Source organism: Sus scrofa, chromosome 10 (assembly GCF_000003025.6).
Source record: "Sus scrofa isolate TJ Tabasco breed Duroc chromosome 10, Sscrofa11.1, whole genome shotgun sequence".
Lineage (NCBI taxonomy): Eukaryota > Metazoa > Chordata > Mammalia > Artiodactyla > Suidae > Sus > Sus scrofa.
The window spans coordinates 5853747-5875855 of NC_010452.4; the positions used below are offsets into that span (position 1 = coordinate 5853747).

Consider the following 22109-nt stretch of genomic DNA (forward strand, 5'->3'; position numbering starts at 1 on the left):
CCCTCACAGCCTCCTGGCCCTGCCATGGGCTTCCCGCCAGAAGTGGTACATCCTGTGTCCCAGGGCGCGGCCTCCTCGAGAGAGCACGTTGAGATTCAACGAGAGCAGACGCTGCGGGATCAGCTCAGTGGGTCTCCCGGTGACTCTACACTGAGCAGGAGCAGATGGTGTCAACAGCCTCTCACTCAGCCGCTGCCCTGGAAGAGGAGCTTGACCTGCTGGAGAGGAGGGAGGCTGGAGGTCGGAGCCAGGAGAGCAGATGAGGGGGTTCCCTGGTGGCTCACCGGGCTAGGGATCCGGCATTGTCACTGCAGCAGTTCAGATCACTGCTGTGGCACGGGTTCCATCCCTGGCTGGGGAAGTTCCATAGGCCGTGGGTACAGCCAACAATATTTTTTTAAAAAATAATAAAAAGGAGAGTGTATGAAATGTGGTTGGCCAGGGAGCCAAGGGCCAGGCCACAGAGGAAGGGCAGCTTCTCCCTGGCTTCTCTGCCACCATGTCCCTGTGCCAGAGCCAACTCCCGCCCCAACCACAATGCACCGGCCTCAGAGCAACTGCTGCCTTCTCGTGCTCCAACGCTTCTGCTACATGGCTGCGATACAGCTGGGTCAGGGCCTTGACCGCTGCTCGTTGCTGTGTCCTGGAAAAGTGAAGAGACCTGGAAGATAGACAGTGCTACCGTTCACTCATCTCTATTGTGTGAAGCGTGGAAGCCCAGGCAGTTCGACCAGGCTTCTGGGCTCCATGGTGGCACTGCGGTGATAACTATTTATAATGAGAAATATACATTTGATCTTGTCCTGATTCTGACCCAGAATCGTTAGCATCTCCTCCATCGGAGTGTTAATGAGCCGACTTCTGGTTGCACCTTAGGTTGAGGGCTGGTTGCCAGGGAAACCAACCAGGGAGGAGAGGCTTGGCGCTTACAGTCCTGCCCGCCGACCTCTGGGGAGGGAAGGAGATTCGTCATCAATGGCCAAGAACTGAATCAGTCACCCTGTGTAAGGAAGCCGCCATAAAAAACCCCCAGTGGGGTTTGGAGAGCTTCCAGGTGGGTGAGCACATGGAAATCTGGGGAGAGGGGGTGCTCAGGGAGGGCATGGAAGCGAGAGTCCTTTCCCACAGCTGGCCCCACGCATCACTTTCATCAGCGCTTTCCGATCTGTATCCTTTTATAAGAAACTGGTGCTCCAGTTGGTAAAATGTCTCCCTGGGTTCTGCGAGTGGTTCTGGCCATTTAATTGAATCCAAGGAGTGGGTCCGAGGAACCTCACTCTGTAGCCGGTAGGTGGGAAGCACAGGTGAAACCCTGCTCTGGGCTTGGCCTCGAGGCTGGAGAAGGAGGGGCCCAGAGAGGGCAGGAGTCTTTCAGGCCGGGGCCCTTACCCCGTGGCACCTGAGGCTGTCTCTGGGTAGGCTGAACTGCAGCCCACCCAGCGGGTGTCAGAGAACTGCTTGTTGTGTGGCAACCCCCCTACCACCTTGGCATGGGCAATCAGAATTTGAGCTGTCGGGGTGACCGCCAGCTTATAAAGAACCTTCGTGCAAACTGGGAAAAGGAGTCCCCCAGGCAGGTGCAGCTTTTTTGGCACAGAATAGGGGGAGCAGACTCGCTCCTGCGGGACTTCGAAATTGTAGCTTGTCCAGGGAGACAGGGCCCCACGCCAGAGTGGGTGGTGGTCCTGGGCTATGAGGAGTCAGTGGCACAGGGCGTCGGGGCCAAGGAAGGAGCACTGGCTTCTAGACCCTCCCTCTTTTAGTTCTAGTTCACCAAGTCCCACAGCAACAGAGCCTGTAAGTTCTCCAGGAGATTTCGGCACACAGCTCTCCTCCTCCACCCCGACAACGACGACGTAGCAGAAATGCTCACCCTTGGTGCTCAATAGAATCACTTTTGGAATTGAAAAAAAAAGATGGTCACTCCCCAAGCCCCACCCAAAGCCAGTGAAACCAGAACTTCAAGGATAAGGCGTTGGCATGGGTATTTTTCGGTTTCTCAGGTGCCTTAGCCCGTGAGGGCTGCTGGAACAGAACACCATGGACTGGGGGCGCCTAGAACAGCAGAAACTTATTTCTCCAGTTCAGAGGTTGGGAAGTCCAAAATCAAGGTGCTGGCAGATGGGGCATCCGGAAGGGGTCTGCTTCCTGGTCCTCACGTGGTGGGAGGGACAAGGCAGCTCTCTGGGGGTCCCTTTGATGAAGGCACTAATCCCTCCTACGGGCTCCATCCTCATGACCTCATGGCTTCCCAAAGGCCCTACTGCCAGACACCATCACACGTGGGATTCGAGTTTCAACATCTGAATTTTCACTATTATTTTTTGCCTTTTAGGGCCTCAATCGCGGCATATGGACGGTCCCAGGTAGAGGGGTCAAATTGGAACTATAGCAGCCAGCCTGCATCACAGCTCACAACAGCGTGGGATCCAAGGCTTGTCTTCCAACTGCACCACAGTTCACGGCAACACCGGATCCTCGACCTCTGAGCGAGGCCAGGGATCGAACCAGCATCCTCATGGATACTAGTCAGATCCGATTCCTCTGTGCCACAACGGAACTGCTCAACCCCTGAATTTCGGGGAGACACAAACCTTCCTTCTACGGCACCAGGCGATTCTAAGAGGCAGCCAGCGCTGGGAATGCGCTTCTAGGGTCGGCCCCCCCGGTCCCCACCTTTATCCAGACGTAACCCCGTCATCCGGCCCCTTGTTACTGTGGCTCTGAAAATGTTTCCCTCTAAACAGTAACATAGTTCCAGTGCAGGGCTAGGGAAAGGGGCCCCTTTGGAGACATACCATGTGGGTGTCCCCCGGGGGCAGGCATTCAGCGGGGACATCCTCTTCGCAAGAGGCACCAAGGGAGGCCTCTCTCGGATATACGGTTCCCTGCGGAGTTTCCTCTGCAGTATCAGGGACAGGAAGACGGCCAGCAAGAGCAGGCCCAGCACCGCCATCAACACGATGAACCACAGCTGGCTGCACAGGTCCGTGCCTTTGCTCCCGGGTCCCTTCTTTCCTCCAGGAGTGGTCAGCACCAGGCCTGCGAACACCCGGGGACAGCACAGGGAAACGCTCGGTCAGAAGGCAGTTGGGCGATTTCTTGCCCTGTCATTCAGCAGTCCGTGGGAAAGGCATTCAGAGCAGGTTGTCTCCTAGTAGGCGGTGGCCCTTGTGTTCCGGCTGGGGCCGTGGTACCGTGGGCGGGTGGCTTGAAGGAGAAGCCGACAGCCCTCAGGGGACCTTCGGACACCCCTCAGGCTGGATTCTGCAGCTGCCTCGGCTTCCTGGGCAAGACAGGAGGAGGGGCATTGAGGGGATTTTAAGAGAGTTCCCAAAGGAGCCTTGGGAAGGCCTGCTTCACAGCCGTGGGCCCTGGGCGCACAGCCCTTTCCAGGCTCCCAGGAGGGGCTGGAGCCCCTGCTAATATCGCCATGGAGACCCCATCACATACACAGTCAATGGGGTGTGGGCCCAGGGCCCCCCTGCTTCATACAACAGCCCTGTTCCTGCGAGGTTTTGTGCAAGCTGGGTTTTTAGACATCGGGTCCCATGTTCCACGGTGATATCAATGGCCTGCGCTTGCTCCCGCGTGGTCTTTACACTTCTCATGCCCCGGCCTCCCTGTTAAGAGGCGAAAGCTCTGCGGGGAATCACTCAGCTTCCTAGCGATGGAAATCCTTTAGCGACAGGACCCCTGCCTTTAGATTTCATTCAGGTGTTCGGGGTTCAGTCGAGGTGTTTTTTTTTTTTTTTAATTGTCTTTTTAGGGCTGCACCCCATGGCATATGGAAGTTCCCAGGCTAGGGGTTGAATTGGAGCTGTAACTGCCAGCCTACGCGACAGTCACATGGGAACAACATGGGATCCAAGCGGCATCTGTAACCTACACCACAGCTCACGGCAACTCTGGATCCTTAACCCACTGAGCAGGGTCAGGGATCAACCTGAGTCCTCCTGGATACTAGCCAGGTTCATGAACCACTGAGCCACAACAGGAACTCCCAATGTGATTTTCTGCACGCGAGGCTGATAGAACTAACTGACGTCTAATGAGCGTGTCCCCTGTGCCACTCCCTGTACCAAGTAAGGGCTTTTCTGGGATGAAGGACTGGGTGATGGGGAGCAGCAGGACTGTCAAGCCCATGGATGGAGGGACAGTGGAATGAGCCAGACAGACATGGAAAGGCTTACGGGACCGCTGCAGGACGGCGTAAGGCCCTGGAATCAGGGGTCAGCCTGGCAATCTGAGCTGGGGAGGGGCTCAGAGACCGTCTCCAGCCCAGCCCCTTGCTGGGGCCAGCTCAGAAGCCTCTGGATCCACCTGCAGGCTGGCACATGCCAGAGAGCCAGGGAGCTGTTCTTCTAAAGCCAATGTTCACGGCCAGGAGGGAGAAGGACGGACAGACACAGCTGCGCATGCCCACAGGCTCTGCAGACAGCCTGCCCCTTTTCAGCACCTCAAGGACCCAATGGGCCTGCCCGACCCATCACACCTGCATTCTCGGGGACAGCGAGCGGAAGTGGTTTGCCCTGGGCTGAGGACATTTAAGGGAGGGAGGAAAGATGACCAATATTTGAACTCCCCGAGGCGAGGGACACTGTTGTGCCAACCCTACCTCTACTCCTGATAGCTCTGTCCTTCAAAAAGTCCCTCTGCCTCTCTGGACCTCTGCTGCCTCATCTCTGAAATGAAGAGTTGGCGTCCAGGCTCTGATCACCCTCCAGCAGGTGGGAATTCTAATTAGCAACCAGTGCATGTTGTTTGATTGAAAAAAATAAACACTGTGGTTGGTTACGTGCTAGAAGCGTCGGGTTTCCTCTGTGTGGGACCTGGGGCTGTAACTGCAGAAACGGATCTGACGGGCCCAGTGGACCCCTCTGCTCTGGAGGACACAGGGGAAGCCTTAACCGGGAGAGGGCCCTCCGAACAGGATGGAGGGAGATGAGGTCTGTGCGACTTTCCTGCTTGAAGGCTGACTTCAAGGAGAGGGAACAGAAACATTTTTAAAATTCTGTCCTAAAAATTAAAGGTGACGACGGGGATTAGTTGGACAGCAGGCCTTGGAATTTTCCCGAACTTCACATGGTCCTCGGTCTTCCTTCTCTCATCAGTGAAACTTCAGTTTGTATTCATCAACCAACAGGAGACTTCAGCTCTGTTACGAAGAGCTTGAAATTAAGACAGGATGGCGTCTCTTTTCTCTGCTCTGTGCCCTTTCGTTTGAAGGGCCTCCGCTCATCAAGTAGGAGGTTCATGGTCAGGGCGGGGAATCCCCATGGTGGGACCTTGACTCCAAAGAAAAACCCACTGCGGAGCTGGAGTCAGAGCAAGTCTCTCCGTGTTAATGGCCTGTCTCCAGGGAAGGCTTACCTCCCATTGACCCAGGGGATGGGACTGGGAGATTTAGAAGGTGGATCCATCTAGGTTATGTGGTTTGACTCAAAGCGCGGTCCTGCTCCCGGCATCAGAATCACTGGGTCCTGTCGTGGCTCAGTGGTGAACGAACCCAAGTAGGAACCATGAGGTTGCGGGTTCGATCCCTGGCCTTGCTCAGTGAGTTAAGGATCCGGTGTTGCCATGAGCTCTGATGTAGGTCACAGATGTGGCTTGGATCTGGCATTGCTATGGCTCTGGTATAGGCTGGTGGCTACAACTCCGATTAGAACCCTAGCCAGGGAACCTCCATGTGCCATGGGCACGGCCCTAGAAAAAAAAAAATCTGGCATTGCCGTGAGCTATGGTGTAGGTCGCAGACTTGCCTCGGATCCCATGTTGCTGTGGCTGTGGTGTAGGCTGGCAGCTACAGCTCCAATTCGACCCCTAGTCTGGGAACTTCCAAAAATCACTGGGCAGAACTGGTTTAAAGAGCAAATTCCTGGGCCCTTCTGAGTCTCTTCCAGGGGCCCAGAAACTATGTAATAAATGATCACACTGGGCTAAGTCCATCTCCACTTACATTTGGGAACCACTGGTAAAGAAAAATCACGGGTCTGAAGTCAACAGCAACAACAAAACCCACCTTCAAGTTCTCATCTTAGCAATGAGCTTGGTGGGGGGTGGGGGGGATTCTTGGGCAAGGTCTGATTTTGCTCAGGTCTCCATCTGTCCGATTGTGAAAACACTGGGGTTCCTAAAAGAGGCCAGATAAGGTCTGCTCTACCCCACAGCTGCTAGTCAATGAGATAGACTATGTGTTAGGTGTTGTCAGAAATTTTACATGGCATCCAGACACGTGAAGCCTGGAAACACAGAATAATAGTTTCTTATTTTTACAGATTGAGGGTGACTTCGGTGATAACATATATTTATACATATATATAATATATATATATATATACACACAACATATACAGGTACACACACACACACACACACACACACACACACACACTTGTGTTTCCAAATTTTTAGATCTGTTTTTTTAAAAAAATAAGCCACACACTTGATACAACATTATGTAACTGGACTTTAAACTAGGGTATATGCCCCTCTTCTGCTTTAATGGAAAAGGTCTGGCATTTCTCTAACTCACTCTTTGACGTTGTAAAGTATTCTCTCGATTAGATTCAAAGATTATGGGTGGAGCTCAATTTAAAAGATGCTCCGTTAAAAATTGCAATTTCATCACGTCGCCTACATTGCTTGGTCTGAGCAGTCCATCCATAATCTTTTACACACAGAAATTTCCCAAATTCACCATTTTAGGCTCTGAATCTGGAATATTATCATTAGGAGCATTGGAGTATTTTCTTTTTTCTTCTGATCTCCTTCCTCTGACTTCCTCGATAAACTCACTTTTTTTTTTTTTTTTTTTGGCAAACATATTCCTAGAGCTCTTTGTTGAGGGAGTTTGTGGTTAGGAGAGAAATTTAGTCACATTGCTCCATCAACAATTTAATGATTTTGCTTTTTAAGGGTATACCCTGACTCCTTGGCTCATATAAGGTTCATGAGGAACTTTCGTGATTGTGATGATATGAACCTAACACAATTTCTTCCACAGAGTCTAGGCCAAGATGCATGTAAGTTATACACGTATAAGAAAGGTTTGGGTAAACAAACACTCATGTATGAACAAGCATAAGTGTGTACAGACAAACCAGTGTATGTTTCCTTAGGAAGATGAGTAGATCCTACATTTACTATAATTTGATAATAATTTACATATTTACCAGATCCAGTAGAGGTGGCATATTGGATCAAAGGTGTCTTTACACTTCCTTCATCTGTAATGCAGGTGACCTGGAAAAAGAAAGCTGGACAAAAGATAAATGACTGTTATTCAACATCTACAAATAGTGGGCACAGTTTCAGAAAAGCAGTGTACTACAGCATGAGAAAGTCTGAAAATAGGATTTCACAGCAAGTTGTGAGGTTTTACCTACTATGCAAACTTATTTCTAACTTAAAAAACTAGAAAAAACAGCAGCGGTCATTCCTGTGATCCTGGCACTTAAATAAGTAACAGAACTAAAGACGTTTCGAGATTATATAGCCAAGGAAAGGAATTATGAGATAATACAGTGTATCTTGTTCTGCATACAATCTGATCATGTTTTTTCAAAACATAAGTTCCTTTCACTGGGTGACCCAGAGTTTCTTTCTGAGGAGGAGTGTTCAAAAGGGATCTTGGGGGAGCTCCTGTCGTGGCACAGCAGTAACGAACCCACCTAGGACCCATGAGGATGCGGCCTCACTCAGTGGGTTAAATGACCCTGCATTGCTGTGGCTGTGGGGTAGTCGGGCAGCTGCAGCTCCGATTCACCCCTAGCCTGGGAACTTCCATAGGCCATGGGTGTGGCCCCTAAAAAAAAAAAAAAAAGCAACCCTCCACAAAAAACAAAACAAAACAAAAAAAAAACCAAAAACGGATCTTGGAAATCAAATGGTCTAAATATCTCTTCCAGGAGCCAGGACTCTGAGGGAAGTGAGTCCTGTAAGGTCACACAGATGGCTAGAGGTCTGGCCAGGAGCACTACCCAGCTCTCCCAGCTGTCAGGCCATCTCCCCTCACAAGCTGCCCAGGCGACCAAGAACCGTGACCACGAAAATGTGTGGCTGAATGGTTGTAAAAATGTAATTGGTAAGTTTCACAGACTATAAATGCAAAGCTGGAGCTCACTTTTACCTGCACCTTTCAGCCAAAATAAACAGTGGCTATTTTCAAGGAAATAATAAATCTATGGGGTAGAAATATTTTTATCAAATTGGTGTGGTACATACATAGTTCATAATTCATCAAAATACACTACTGTAGGGAGTTCCCATCGTGGCTCAGTGGTTATGGAACCAGACCAGTATCCATGACGACTCGGGTTCAATTCCTGGCCTCGCTCAGTAGGTTAAGGATCCAGCATTGCCCTGAGCTGTGCTGTAGGTCGGTTGCAGACGTGGCTCAGATCCCACGTTGCTGTGGCTGTGGGGTCGGCTGGCAGCGGCAAATTCGACTGGACCCCTAGCCTGGGAACCTCCATATGTCGTGGGTGCAGCTCTGAAAGGACAACAAACAAAAAACAAACAAAAAAACAAGACCACACTACTGTATGTACCAAAAAATAGAAGCAGTTATTAGAACTGATAATTTAAAAAAATTGAAGTATAATCGCATATAGCATTAGTTTTAGTTGTACAACATAATAGTTCAATATTTGAACAAACTGTGAAATAATCATTAAATGTTTCGTTACCCTCTAATAATTGACAGATATTTTTTACATGTACCCAGAGTAACTAAACTCCAATTTGTGTGACTAAGACAAAATTTATATATATGTGTATATATATGTGTGTATTTCCGTTTAGATGGATTCTTGGGTGAACGCTCTCTCTCTAGGGACCACCGCCTGCGCTCCGGTCCTGTTCCTTCCTGGGGACCCTCAGGTCAGCGGCGTCTGTGCTGCAACCAGACCGACCTTAAACGCAGGGCATCAGGGGCAGGCGGGAGTCCTGATGGACGCGGAGCGGTGGCTTTTCCGCGAGACGTGGCCGCTGACCTCAGAACGTGTTGCGGATGAACCCCTGCGGGTCCCCCTCCAGCCCGACCTCTGGGGGCGGGACACTCACTTTTGTCCGCGGTCCTGGGGATGCAGAGGGCGGTGTCCGATCCACGGTACACGCGCTGCCCCCCATCGGTCAGGACGAACTCCTGCAGCCGCCCGTTCAGCAGGAAGGAGCCGCTCCAGTCCACACACACCACCGACAGATTGCTGTCCACGGAGAACGGGGCGAGGTACTGGGGCACTGTGGGGGCAAGGATGTATGTTCTGAAAATAGCTGGAAGGAGGCTGGAAGTTCTAGAAATAGTTGGGAGAAAGGGGAAGTTCCAAAAGCACTGGTGGGGTGTGGGGTGGGGGTGGGGGTTCGGGCGCCCATGCGGGCACGCGCTTAAGTGCTTTTTATTTCAAAATGTGAGCAAGTATTTTTTTGGTCGTGCTGGAACCCTTCATCTTTCCTTTACTGCTTAAAGAAAAACCTGGCACTGGGCATGAAAAGAAAACCAGTGGGAACGTGTGTGAAATGCTTTCTCAGCAAGGTTGCACCTGCTATCTTAAAAAAAAAAAAATCAATGGAGAATAGTGTTTTATGAAATAAAACTATTAACATACAATGGTTCTGCTCACCAGCATAACCCCGGAGCTCATATCTTGTTGCATTTTCCTTCTTTTAACAGGTAAAGTATCCTTAACACTATTAACTACAGTGCATAGCTATTTTTCATATCAAATCAATATTTATTGCTACAAAGCCCCAAGGACTAGATGAAGTTAATATATTTTTTTTCTCCAAACCAAACTGCTTAGATGGTGAATTATGTTCTTTTGGCACCCATTTATTTTTAAAGCTTTTTCTTGAGCCGTTGGTTTGTTTTCTGAGATAGTTAAAAAGCCTTGCAAATAGCAATCCGGGTATCATAATTCATTGCCCTGACTAATCAATCAATAGCATAGTACATTAGTATATAATCAAGCTCAGGTCTCCTAAGTATTATATCAGGTAGAGAAGCGACTTTGTGTGCATTTAACAGGAATGTTGCCTTTTCATTTTTCAGCTCCTCACTAAAATAAAGAAAGAACCGTCTTTCACTGAGGCTTCTCTTTTAATGAATAATTTTTGTAGCAACATGAAGGGACATCATCTCATCTCGTCAAAAGTCAGCAGAGATTTATTTCATGAGATCTCGTTTTCTCCAAAATAATCAATACATTTATCACAGCATTAAGATCCATCTCTACACGTGAAATTGGCTTTTAAGAAAAGAGTGAGTGGTGGAAATTAATGGGGTATCATTTTTCTTTAAGAATTAAATCCGGAGTTCCCGTCGTGGCTCAGTGGTTAATGAACCCAACTGGTATCCATGAGGACGCAGGTTCCCGATCCCTGGCCTCAATCAGTGGGTTAAGGATCCAGCGTTGCTGTGAGCCCTGGTGTAGTTTGCAGATACAGCTCATATCTGGCATTGCTGTGGGTGTGGCATAGGGTGGCAGCTACCTACAGCTTCAAATGGGCCCCTAGTCTCAGAACCTCCATATGCCGCAGATGTGGCCCTAAAAAGACAAAAAGACAAAAAAAAAAAATTAAACCCATCTGTTGTTGATATGAGGAAATATAACAAAATAAGGGATAATTATGCTTTTGTGATCCTAAGATTCCACCATGAAGACAAATTTGATTCTCATCTTTTAAGATATTTTCATAAAGCCATAGGAAAATTTTTCTGCAGATACCGAAACAAGAGCTAACAAACCCTCTTTAAAGACTGTTTTTCTATGGAGTTCCTGTCATAGAGCAGCGGAAACAAGTCCCACTAGGAACCACGAGGTTGGGGGTTCGATCCCTGGCCTCGCTCAGTGGGTTAAGGATCTGGCATGGCTGCGGCTGTGGTGTAGGCTGGCAGCTGTAGCTCCGATTAGACCCCTAGCCTGGGAACCTCCATATGCCTCGGGTGTGGCCCTAAAAATCAAAAATAAATAAATAAATAAATAAAGACTGTTTCTCTACAGCAAATGTGCCTGGTATCACCGTGGATCATAACATTGTGTCTGTGGCTTCGCTCTGCACTTATTTCAGTAGATTCCCACCCCCACCCCCCAGCGTAGCGCCACCAATAAAGAGGAAGCTTGTAAATATCAGGAAAATAGAAAGACAGGGGCTTTATCTGCCTTGTAGGATTTGGAGATTTTTATGAGGAAAAAAGGTGATCAAACAATCAAAATAGTCAGGAATAATGAATTTGGAGACAGAAAAATGTTAACAGCTACTATGACAATAAAGTAATAGCAGGCGGGTATAATACTTGATGGACTTTCATTTAATCCTCAAAACAGTCTTGGAAGAAGTCGCTCTTATTTTTCAGGTGAGGACTAAGGTTTAGAGAGATGAAATAACTTGCTTAACGTTCCCAGCTGGTCAGAAACCAAGGATGTGAACTCAGACCTGCTTAACTCCAAGCCCATGTTGTTTGGTTATAAACCGTACCCATTTATTTAAAGGAAGCACAATTTCCTCATCCACTTTATTTTATTTTTTGGCTGTACCCATGGCATGTGGAAGCTCCCAGGCCAGGGATCGAACCTGCGCCACAGCAGGAACCCGAGTGACGGCGCTGCGTCCTTAACCCACGGAGCCACCAGGGAACTCCAGGCTAATTCCCTTTATGGGTGTGCCCCAGGAGGGAGCTGGCTTTCAGAAATTTGGTGACTTGGTAATAAAAAGCAGCCACTATTAAAAAGTGATACACACCCAAATAAATTATATTAAAACAAAGGTAAGAAATATGAAAACTTTGTAACTTAATGATTTCACTGCGTTTTCACATCTATGCTCTTCAGGCTGTTAGCATCTACTCTGTCTGGACGGTGGAAACATTACACGATGCAGGACCACCTCTTCCCAGCTCTGCGTTCAGTGTTCTCACGCTGGCAACTTGAAATCAGCCAAGTGGGAGTATTTCCATCTGGAAATCGGCAAGCCCTTCAGATCAGCACATTTTTCTCTCAAGGAGGCCTGTTGTTAAACATTTACACCTCACTTCTGCTTTTCCACTGAAGGTAGAATGCAGGCAGAGGAGGGAGAAAATGCTCCGAATGCTTCTCCAGCCCCTTTTCTGAGTGTCCATGTGATCCCATTTATCGAAAATTGCTGACACTATTTTCTTTCTTTTCCAGCACATGGAGGCTCCCAGGCTAGGAGTCGAATCGGAGTGACAGCGACTGGTCTACACCACAGCCACAGCAACGCAGGATCCAAGCCGCGTCTCTGGCCTACACCACAGCTCAAGGCAATGCCAGACCCTTAACCTGCTGAGCAAGGCCGGGGATCAAACCCGAAACCTCATGGTTCCTAGTCGGATTTGTTTGGGCTGCCCCACAACTGGAGCGCCCCCCAAATTCACTCTCGATATCCATATTATTAAATCCCATGGGCATTTTTTTCCGCAATAGTCATCTTCACTGATGTCTCCATGGCTTCATTGGAATCGAACACCTAATCCTCTCAGCAGACTCCTTCCCCCTACCTCTCAGGACAGGCACCTCCCCGTCTGCCCTCCATCCCTTTGCCTAAAGAGGACAACCACGTCTACTCACATTCTCTTTGGGTGGCGAAGCTGACCCACTCGGAGGCCGTGCTCCCCACCTCGTTGTGGGCCAGCAGCCTCAGCTCGTAGCTGGTGTAGGGCTGGAGACCCCCGAGGCTGGCTCTCCGCGCTGGCCCGGTGTACTTTGTCTCTGGCTGGCTGGGGGTACAGCGGGTGGCTGAATCTGGAGGGCAAGCCACGTCGAGCTGGAGCTCATAGCTGGAATGAGAATGGGCACATGAGGACAAAGAGCACAGGCGCTCCATCCGGTATTCGGCAATAACCTATCTGGAAAAAGAATCCGAGAAAAAATGAATGTGTCTATTTGTACAACTCGGTCACTTTGCTGTACACCCGAAACGAATACAACATGGTAAAGCAACGATCCTCCAACAAAATAAAAAAATAAGTACAGTAAGGAGTTTCCATCTTGGCACAGTGGAAACGAATCCAACTAGGAACCATGAGGTTGCAGGTTCGATCCTTGGCCTCGCTCAGTGGGTTAAGGATCCGTCCATGAGCTGTGGTGTAGGTCGCAGATGTAGCTCGGATGTGGCGTGGCTGTGGTTGTGGTGTCGGCTGGTGGCTGCAGCTCCGATTAGACCCCTAGCCTGGGAGCCTCCACATGCCATGGGAGAGGCCCTAAAAAGCAAAAAAAAAAAAAAAAAGTACACTAAAAATAAATTTAAAAAGAGAGAAAACAGGCAAGGGGATTAGTTGAACACTGTTTTAAACTTGGAGATATCTTGAGAGAAGACATTTTGATTTCACTGAACTACCAGCTCTTTAAAATCCTCATTTGTGGGCAACTGCTCTCAGAAACACTTTATTTAATGTTGTTGAAAATGGGCAACAGATGTAACCAGAGAAACGCTGACAGAAGTCACATGTATACACAGAAGGCATATGCCACCCAGCAGCCAGGAACCCTTGTTGGTAGAAATATTTCTCTCTTTTTAGAGGGGACTTGATAAAATTGTTCTCTGCTGAAAATAAAGAATATTTTTTCCCCTCCAGATTATTTTGAGTGAAATAACTTCTTTGTCCTTTCAAACAGTGGTTCCTTATGACATTTTAAATTAGATCAAAGAAATTGTGATTTAGCAGCAAGAAGTTTCGGTACCTTCCAGCCTAGCCCGGTAGAGGGAGAAATTCTAGTGAACCACGAGGGGGCGCACGTTCTTGCAATGAGTGGAAACACAGTGCCTACTGTTTCTTATTTAAAGATAATTTGGGGAGTTCCCCGATGGCCTAGTGGTTAAGGACCTGCATTGTCACCGCTGTGGCTTGGGTCACTGCTGTGGTGCAGGTGTGATTCCTGGCCCGGGGAACGTCTGCATGCCCTGTGCCTAGCCAAAAATAAATAAACAAACGAAGACAATTGTGCTGTTCAACTTCCTACACTTAGTTGATTTGGGGATGGACACACTTTGCAACGTTACCACTGGGATAATTTATTTGTCTCTTTTGCTACAGAACAAGCAGCAAGGCCTCCTTGGGGAGGTCCAGGCAGCTGCAAGTCTGCGTGCATATCTTATTTGCGTTTTGTGGTCCACAGTACCTTAGAATGACACCGTTGGGGAACAGCGGGGCATTCCACTGGAAGGAGGCTGTCCTGGAGGCCAGCGTCTGGATTTGGGGAGGGGACAGTCCCGAAGGTGGAGCGGGAGGAGTTCTCAGCTCTGCTGTCGGCCCTTTGCTGCAACAGTTGAAGCAGGTGCAGGCCTCCAGCCTGATGGAGTAGGTGGTGAAGGGCTGCAGGCCGTGAAGCGTCTGCTGGGTGGCCAGGCCTTCGGACAGCTGTCGGAGGAGAGAGACGATTAGATGGGGCCAGGTCACACGTCACGGACAGATGGGACCACACCTTCTATGAAGAGGGGGCCGCCTGGTTCCTCTGGGAGATGCACCATGGTGTCCAGCATGGTATTTGCCTCAGGAAGAGCCAAGCCAGCTGGAGAGGTGTGGCTTAAACATGCCGAAAAAAATGCAACCAGATAACAGAAGTTTGAGGCAGCAGGATAGAAATCACAAGGTACCGTGTGGTCTGCTACCATAGAAAGATACTAGAGGAGTTCCCATTGTGGCACAGCAGAAACGAATCTGACTAGAAACCATGTTCTGGGTTCGATCCCCGGCCTCGCTCAGTGGGTTGAGGATCCGGTGTTGCCGTGAGCTGTGGTGTGGGTCACAGATGCTGCTCGGATCCCGCATTGCTGCGGCTGTGGCTGTGGCTGGCGGCTGTAGCTCCAATTAGACCCCAGCCTGGGAACCTCCAAATGCCCCTGGTGTGGCCCTAAAAAGGCAAAAGACAAAAAAGAAAGAAAGAAAGGAAGATAATAGAAAATGGCACAACACGCACAAACATTGACCAAGCTCTGTGACTTTCAGAATGATGTCTTTTTGAAAAACGAAATCTCTATTGAGTTATATTTCAAAGTCAATGTTCACTAAGGTCCATAGTCTGCCATTGGTACTTATATGTAATTTTTTGTGTCAAAAATCCCCTCAAATCCCCTGAAATCTCAGAGTTGGGTATTTAATAGTTGGGTATTTAAAAATACATACACACACACACACACACACAAGAGTTTTAAGAGTTTGAAAGTCTATTCCTCTAAGGGTGTTGATTTGTATGAAATATAGTTTTTTTCTTCAATTATCTTTGTTGCATTATACATTTTTCGGTTTATCTGTAGCAATTTTTTTTTTAACCTTATTGTGGTTTTTTTTGGCCATGCCCGAGGCATGTGGAAGTTCCAGGGCCAGGGACTGAACTCAGACCACAGCACAGCAACCCAAGATGCTGCATCGACAACATCAGATCCTTAACCCACTGCTCCACAAGGGAACTCCCTTATTGTAGATTTATTCAGTGCTCTTCGGAACAGAAGAGCTCAGAAACTGGAGACTAATTTTCACATTGATATAAGCAACATTCAATTAAGATGAGCTACCTGTTATTTAAAAAATGTGTACATTGCACTCCAAAGAGAAATTACTTTAGTTTATTAATATTATCACTTTACAAGCATGGATAATCAAGGGTTGATTGTATTTACATCATCTATATTTATTGACTACAAAGCCTTGTAGAAAATATGCTAATATTTCTTTAACATTCAATACGACACTTCCTTGCATGCGAGTTGTCTTTTGAAATTGTGTTTCAATACCTGGCACGCTGGCCTCAGAGGATGTCTTCCCATTTGCCAAAACTGTTCCCTAAATTGGTCTAAATAATTTATAAGGTAATACTGGGATGATGGGCGCAATTTCTCTATGAGGTTTGTGTGAACCAAGTATTATAATCTATACTTATTCATGGGAAATGTGAGAGTGACACCAGCTGTCCTGCAGAGAAAGGAGCCTTCCGACCTACCCCCCCGGCTCGCAGCCTTTTCATCAGGGTAACGCGGGCAGCAGTCTAGCTGGTTCTGAGTGTCCTTTCCAGCCAGTGGCTTGGCTGGAACACAGTGTGAAAGATGTTTTTCCTCCACAGTCCATCTTGCTTCCTCCACGTGTCCCCAACGTGTCAGCACACAGACTGGGAGCAGGGCTCTGCTGAGCTGCTCTGCTCTCCTTTCCAAAGAGTCAGAACTTTCTCCACGTCTGAGAAAGTTCTCCAAAAGCCAAGTCTGAGTTTTCAGGGTGTCGTTAGAGATCGGCTCATGCCCAAAGTGGGGCTTCAAGGATATCCTTTGCTCTGTTTTTCCCCTTTTTCATATTATCATTTACACCATTTGAAACCGAGCAGGGTCCTATGGGGCTCCTGGGCCTCTCTGTCCCCCCTTTCTTGTTTTTAGGGAATAAGCTTCAGCCTCCATGGCCTTCCCTGGGTTCCAAGGGCAGGTTCAAACAGTTTCTGATCAGGGAAGGGAGGGGATGCTGGGACCAGGGTGGAGGAGTCAGGAAACAAAAGTGCAGCCTTGGGGCAGGGTCCTGGTTCCCCCTCAAGCAAGCCACATAACAATATTTTTGAAGCTTCTGCAGAACTAAAATTCCCAACAAATGGAAGGTGTTAACGACTTGATGAAGGAATCTTCATTTCAAAAAGGAAGAGCACCAGAACCAGTCCTGGGGCCGCTAACCACCAGCTTTTTTTTTTTTTTTTGTCTTTTTGCCATTTCTTGGGCCGCTCCCATGGCATATGGAGGTTCCCAGGCTAGGGGCCCTCAAATAGGAGCTGTAGCCACCGGCCTACACCAGAGCCACAGCAACGTGGGATCCGAGCCACGTCTTCGACCCACACCAGAGCTCATGGCAACGCGGGATCGTTAACCCACTGAGCAAGGCCAGGGATCAAACCTGCAACCTCATGGTTCCTCGTTGGATTCGTTAACCACTGAACCACGGTGGGAACTCCTGTCTACAGTCTTAAGTTTCTTACAAGGTTCACAGAAGCCTTCAATACCACCTTCAGTCCTCCTTTCTCAGCGTTTGCATATTTCCTGTGTGCTTCCTAATGCCATTTCTCCACTGAAGGAGACTTTGTGCCACTAAGGTTACGACAGGACAGTTGAGAACAGGTGGATACAAAAGAAGGATCTAGGGGAAGAGAAAGCCAGGGCACCAAGGTTTATTATATGTTTCAAATAAGATGATCAGAATACGGCTGCTCACCAGCGTCTGGGCCCCGCCCGTGTCCTTGGAGAACAGTCTGTAGAGACTGATGATCCCGTTGGGCTTCTGGGGGGCGCTGATGTTGGCCACTGCTTGGGTGGGAGAGACCACGTGGAACGCGGGGGCTCTGAGACCTTCCGGGGGGGCGGGCCCCGTTCTGCAGCGCGTCCAGCGACTGGGGGCTTTTCCGGCGGCATTCACGGCCCAGACCTCCAAGAGAGAGGAATCAATGAGACCCATCAAGAGCGAGACACCCTCAGGTGGCAAAGACGTGGGCCACTCGGAGCAACTGAACACAGCGGAGATCAACCCGGATCTAGCGACTCTGGGATCACGAAAGAGGGCAGGTCCTTCCTCTTTCTGGCCCTTGACCCTGCGAACACAGAGAGGGCCCCCCAGAGCCCGGATTTCGGAAGGCAGCAGGCTGATGGAAGCCTAGTGACAAACGGCCGGACTCTGTGTGGGCTGTGGCGTGGTGACTCTGGCAGCGCCTGCAAACCGACGGATCTGCAGACTCCGTAAAACTCAGCAATTCTTACACCCGGGCCCCACCCCATCTGCATGGAAATTAAATTTTCCTTTCATCAAGGAGGGCATAAACATATGGGAGGAGGGATAATCTTATTTATCAAGCCCCATTTGTATAATTAAACACGAATCTCCTAAAAGGTTGCCTTGGGTCATCATTTGCATGAGTAAGTCATTTGTAGAATGTCAGGTACAATAGACGGAGCGGATGGATGTGCGAGTGGATGGGGTTAAATGAGGCCCAAGAAGAGCCACCGCCGCGGTGATCAATCAGGATGATAGATCTAAACGGCGATGCAAGCAGACGGTCTGCATGTTTAGAGGTAGGCGTCTTCCTCGGTAAGCTGGCGAGTTGTGCAAGTCTAACTTCAGGACATGTCTCCTGTGAATATATACAGACACCCGTACACTCGCACACACAGATACATACATAAATATATGTATAGCATGTATATACACACATATACACATATTACAGTACATATGATATATATTCTATATGTACATTATTTTGTTCTGAGTTTCTTTTTGTCTTTTTGCCATTTCTTGGGCCGCTCCCGTGGCATGCGGAGGTTCCCAGGCTAGGGGTCCCATTGGAGCTGTAGCTGCCAGCCACAGCCACAGCCACAGCAACGCGGGATCCGAGCCGTGTCTGTGACCTACACCACAGCTCACGGCAACGCCGGATCCTTAACCCACTGAGCAAGGCCAGGGATCAAACCCGCAACCTCATGGTTCCTCGTCGGATTTGTTAACCACTGCGCCACGATGGGAACTCCTGTTCTAAGCTTTTAAAGACAAGTCTGGAAAACTTGTTGGATCCTAGACTGTCCACATTCTATGTGTGCTGTGATAAAAGAGCATGAGGAACGTTCAAAATGCGAGATATTTAGAAAACACTGTAGGAGAATATACTTTGCCCTGGGGAGTTTAGTTTCATTTTTGTTCACTTGGCCTTTGCATCCATAATATCTTTAAGAGACTCAATAGCTATTAGAGAGGTTTTCAGTGGTTAGGCCAATTCCCCCCAGGGGTTCCACACCTATGTGGGGAGCAGATTTTTCTGTAAAGGTAAAATTTCTGCTGTTGAATTGCTCTTGGATTGCTGTCACAGGCAAATCTCCGTCCTCTTGCAGACGGGATTGCCAGAAGCCCTGTTTCTCCCCCTTCCCCAGTTGTATTGAGAAGTAATTGACATACTGCCCCATTTTAAAAAGACATAACCTACTTACAAAGCAGCGTCTCCTCTTTTTACAGCTCTGATACATTGCTCTCATTGTTTACATGATAATCACTCACATTTGTATAAATTCTGTACTTGACAAAGCACTTTAGTGAATGCTGGCTGACTTGGTGCTCACCATGTAACCTTGTAAAGTGACCGGAGGATGTATTTTTCGTCGCTTTTACAGAGGAGGAAAGTGAGGCTCTGAAATGGGACTCTCTTGCTCCAGGTGACATAAGTTACAAGAGCTGATGCCAGAAATCTGCCACCAAAACCCTCTTTTACGGCTCTTTCTAGCAAACTGGGTTTCTGATTTTTTGCATGGCATCTGTACCGACAAATATCTCAAGATCACAAATGCTACATGACTTTGCTATAGACAAATACCTGTACTTCTGGATTAGGTAAAAGTCTCTTAGCTTGCAAGGGCAAATAGACATGCCCAGGCTGTTTCAAGGGAAGGAGGTGTGTTTTGATAGACCCAGGGAGGTAAGGAGCAGGAAATAGTCTGGGCAATGGGAGAGCCGGGCTCCTTGAAAACTAGAGTCTGGGGCAGAACACAAGTGCACCTGCTCTTAGCATCCCCTCTGGAATGGTCAAGGTCAGTCTTACCACAGGGAGGGCAGGTGTAGGGGGCAACTGATGAGAGATCAGATGTCAGGAGTCCCCCATACCTTAGTCTGTTCCAGATTAACCCCCTTTGCAGCAAATTTCTTTCCAGGGGCTAGGGGAGCGTTTTTTTTTATGCCACGATGAGTGACAATGTTTGAAAATATTCCCGAGAAAGGGGTGCACGTACTGATATTCAATTCTTTGCCAACAGTAGGGCTTTGATTGTTGATTTCAGGGGATATAGAATTTTAATAGGGGCCACAATTGATGGAGAAGAAAATGAGGAGGAAAGGGCACCTGGGCATGAGAAAATAAAAATTCAGCAACTTGCCAGTTAATTACGGAGTGCCACAGCTTTTTAATGCTGGTCTTGGCAGATAGGATGGAACCTCACGCCTCTCTGCATTGCCCGGGCTTTTACTATTTCAAAATGTCATTTATTCCATTGTATTTTAAAACACTCAAGTTCAATAATCTGGTGTTTTGCTGTATTTCCTTGGAAACATCCTCTTCTAAAAACCAGGCAATACCCAATTCCATCAGTACCTGGGAATGAAGGTATTTGGGTCTAGTGTCTTTTGTCTTTGACAGGAGACCTTCACATTCCAGGGCTTTTCTCCGAGCCTTTCTTTTTAGTATTCAATCAATTTGAGATCAAAATAGCATTCATATAAATCAACGTGCTTATGCAAAGCAGGAGCAGCCTATTTACATGAGCTCCTCTGAAAATGAAAGCAGTTGCAATGAAGAGACAGCTGTGATGATGAAGCATCATGGACTTCACCAAACCTGGACCAAAGGCAGTGTCTCTCCTACCAAATCACCCGAAGGAAAGGAAAAGGAAACTGCCAGTGATATTCTTTCTCTCTCTCTGTTGAGGTCAAAAGTCCTTTCTCCAAACGTCTTGGTGGATTTTTGTCCAAGTCCAGCTAAGCAAGAGATAAAGAAACTCCAGTTTGGGCTGCAGGCTAAAAACATGAACAGATGATGCTTATGATTTATTTCTACTGGGAAACAGTGGCTTCGAGATTTGGGTGCACCTTTACAAGGAGTGTCGGGAGACATGTTTCTACCATCTTTTCTCAGCCTCTTTGCTTCTACTGTCTATGTGAAAACTCCATCTCGTCCTGCTTTACTTGACCCCCTATTCCTGCTTGAAAAACAGTGGCAGGGCTGGGAACGACTTAAGCTGAAGAACAAAGATTGTTAAATGCCTAAAGGTCAGATAAAAGCTTAACCATCTACCAGCCATGTGACTTTTAACATAATAAAAGAACTATATCCTGCACCTGCATACCCCCCTCCCCGCTTCATTGACTTCATCCTCAAGAGCACAATAACAGCAGTGTGGTAGCTGAGGTGAGGCTCTTGGTCCCTGAGACCCTGAGTCCCCCGGTTCCCACCTTTAATTAAGATAGATGTCTCAGTGTCTGTTTTCTGTTAACTTTTCCCTTAAGTATCACCACACCCGCTCTTCAGCCCTCACCTGCTGAGCTGGTCTTGGCAATGGAGGAAAAAGAAAAAGCGGAGACCTGCAGGAAAAATCTGGGTCATATGCCCCCATCTTTTATGTCTAATGAACCTATACAAAAATCAAGAAATGAAAGATCCTGAGAATAGAGGTTGAGTTGCCTACTTTATCTCTACGTATTCTACCTTCCTGCCCAGCTGTCATCTACCTACCTGTTACCTACCTGATAAGCCAATCCAGCTGGTCTGCATCCCAAGCATCCCTCACTAGATCACTGAGTATATAAACGGCATGTGAGCTACTCACAGAAAAGAAGAGACCTTACAGGAGTCAAAAACAGAAGGAGAGCTGATGAATTTCACGGCCACAAGAAAAAAGGGTGAGGACACCTCTCATCTTAAGTTTACTCAGAATATCCTTATATCCACAGTATCCAGTTGAACTGAACATATTTATTCTTTCAAGATAAAAAAAAAATAAAGGCGATTAGTGTGTCCGTTAGACTAACTTATTATTTAAGTTTTAATGTACACTTGCATGTGTACACACGCACAGACACATGCGCACACACACACACACACACGTTGTAACACTCAGAGTTAGGGACTTGCCAGTGCAGAGCTGTTAAAAATGAGAACAGGTTGAGTTGGGGTGCCTTCTTCCTAAGGTTTTGGTTGAAACCGTGAAAGAAGTTACAACGTAAGGTGGTGTAGAAAACTATGTGAATAAATGAAAACTAACTAAAATGATCTAACTGCAAATTCTATGGCTGACTAGAGAAGTAGTAGATTAATATAGCGGTTTCCGTTTGTTTTCAATCTAATTTTGTTATCTAACTAGTGGCCATTATCCCTTCATGTTGGTGTCTACTAAAAAATAAAATTGTTCTTTTATTTACTCTCTGCCCGCCTCCCCACCCCACCCCCAGGACTAATCACTGTCTTTTGCTTTAAAAAGTTTTAATCACATGAGGGAGTTCCCACTGTGGCTCAGCAGTAACAAACCTGAGTAGTATCCGCAAGACTGCGGGTTCAGTCCCTGGCCTCGCTCAGTGGGTTAAGGATCCAGCGTTGCTG

At 47.8% G+C, this 22109-nt stretch overlaps 1 protein-coding gene across 1 annotated transcript in view; it reads right to left on the minus strand.

The window, feature by feature from the left end:
- Nucleotides 1-22109, minus strand: part of USH2A (usherin) — an 837143-nt gene that overhangs the window by 28156 nt on the left and 786878 nt on the right. The window contains 7 exon segments of the mRNA XM_021064292.1: nt 2799-2821; nt 2824-3042; nt 7176-7259; nt 9067-9243; nt 12588-12796; nt 14139-14377; nt 17198-17407. Coding sequence (XP_020919951.1) covers nt 2799-2821; nt 2824-3042; nt 7176-7259; nt 9067-9243; nt 12588-12796; nt 14139-14377; nt 17198-17407 — 1161 coding nt within the window.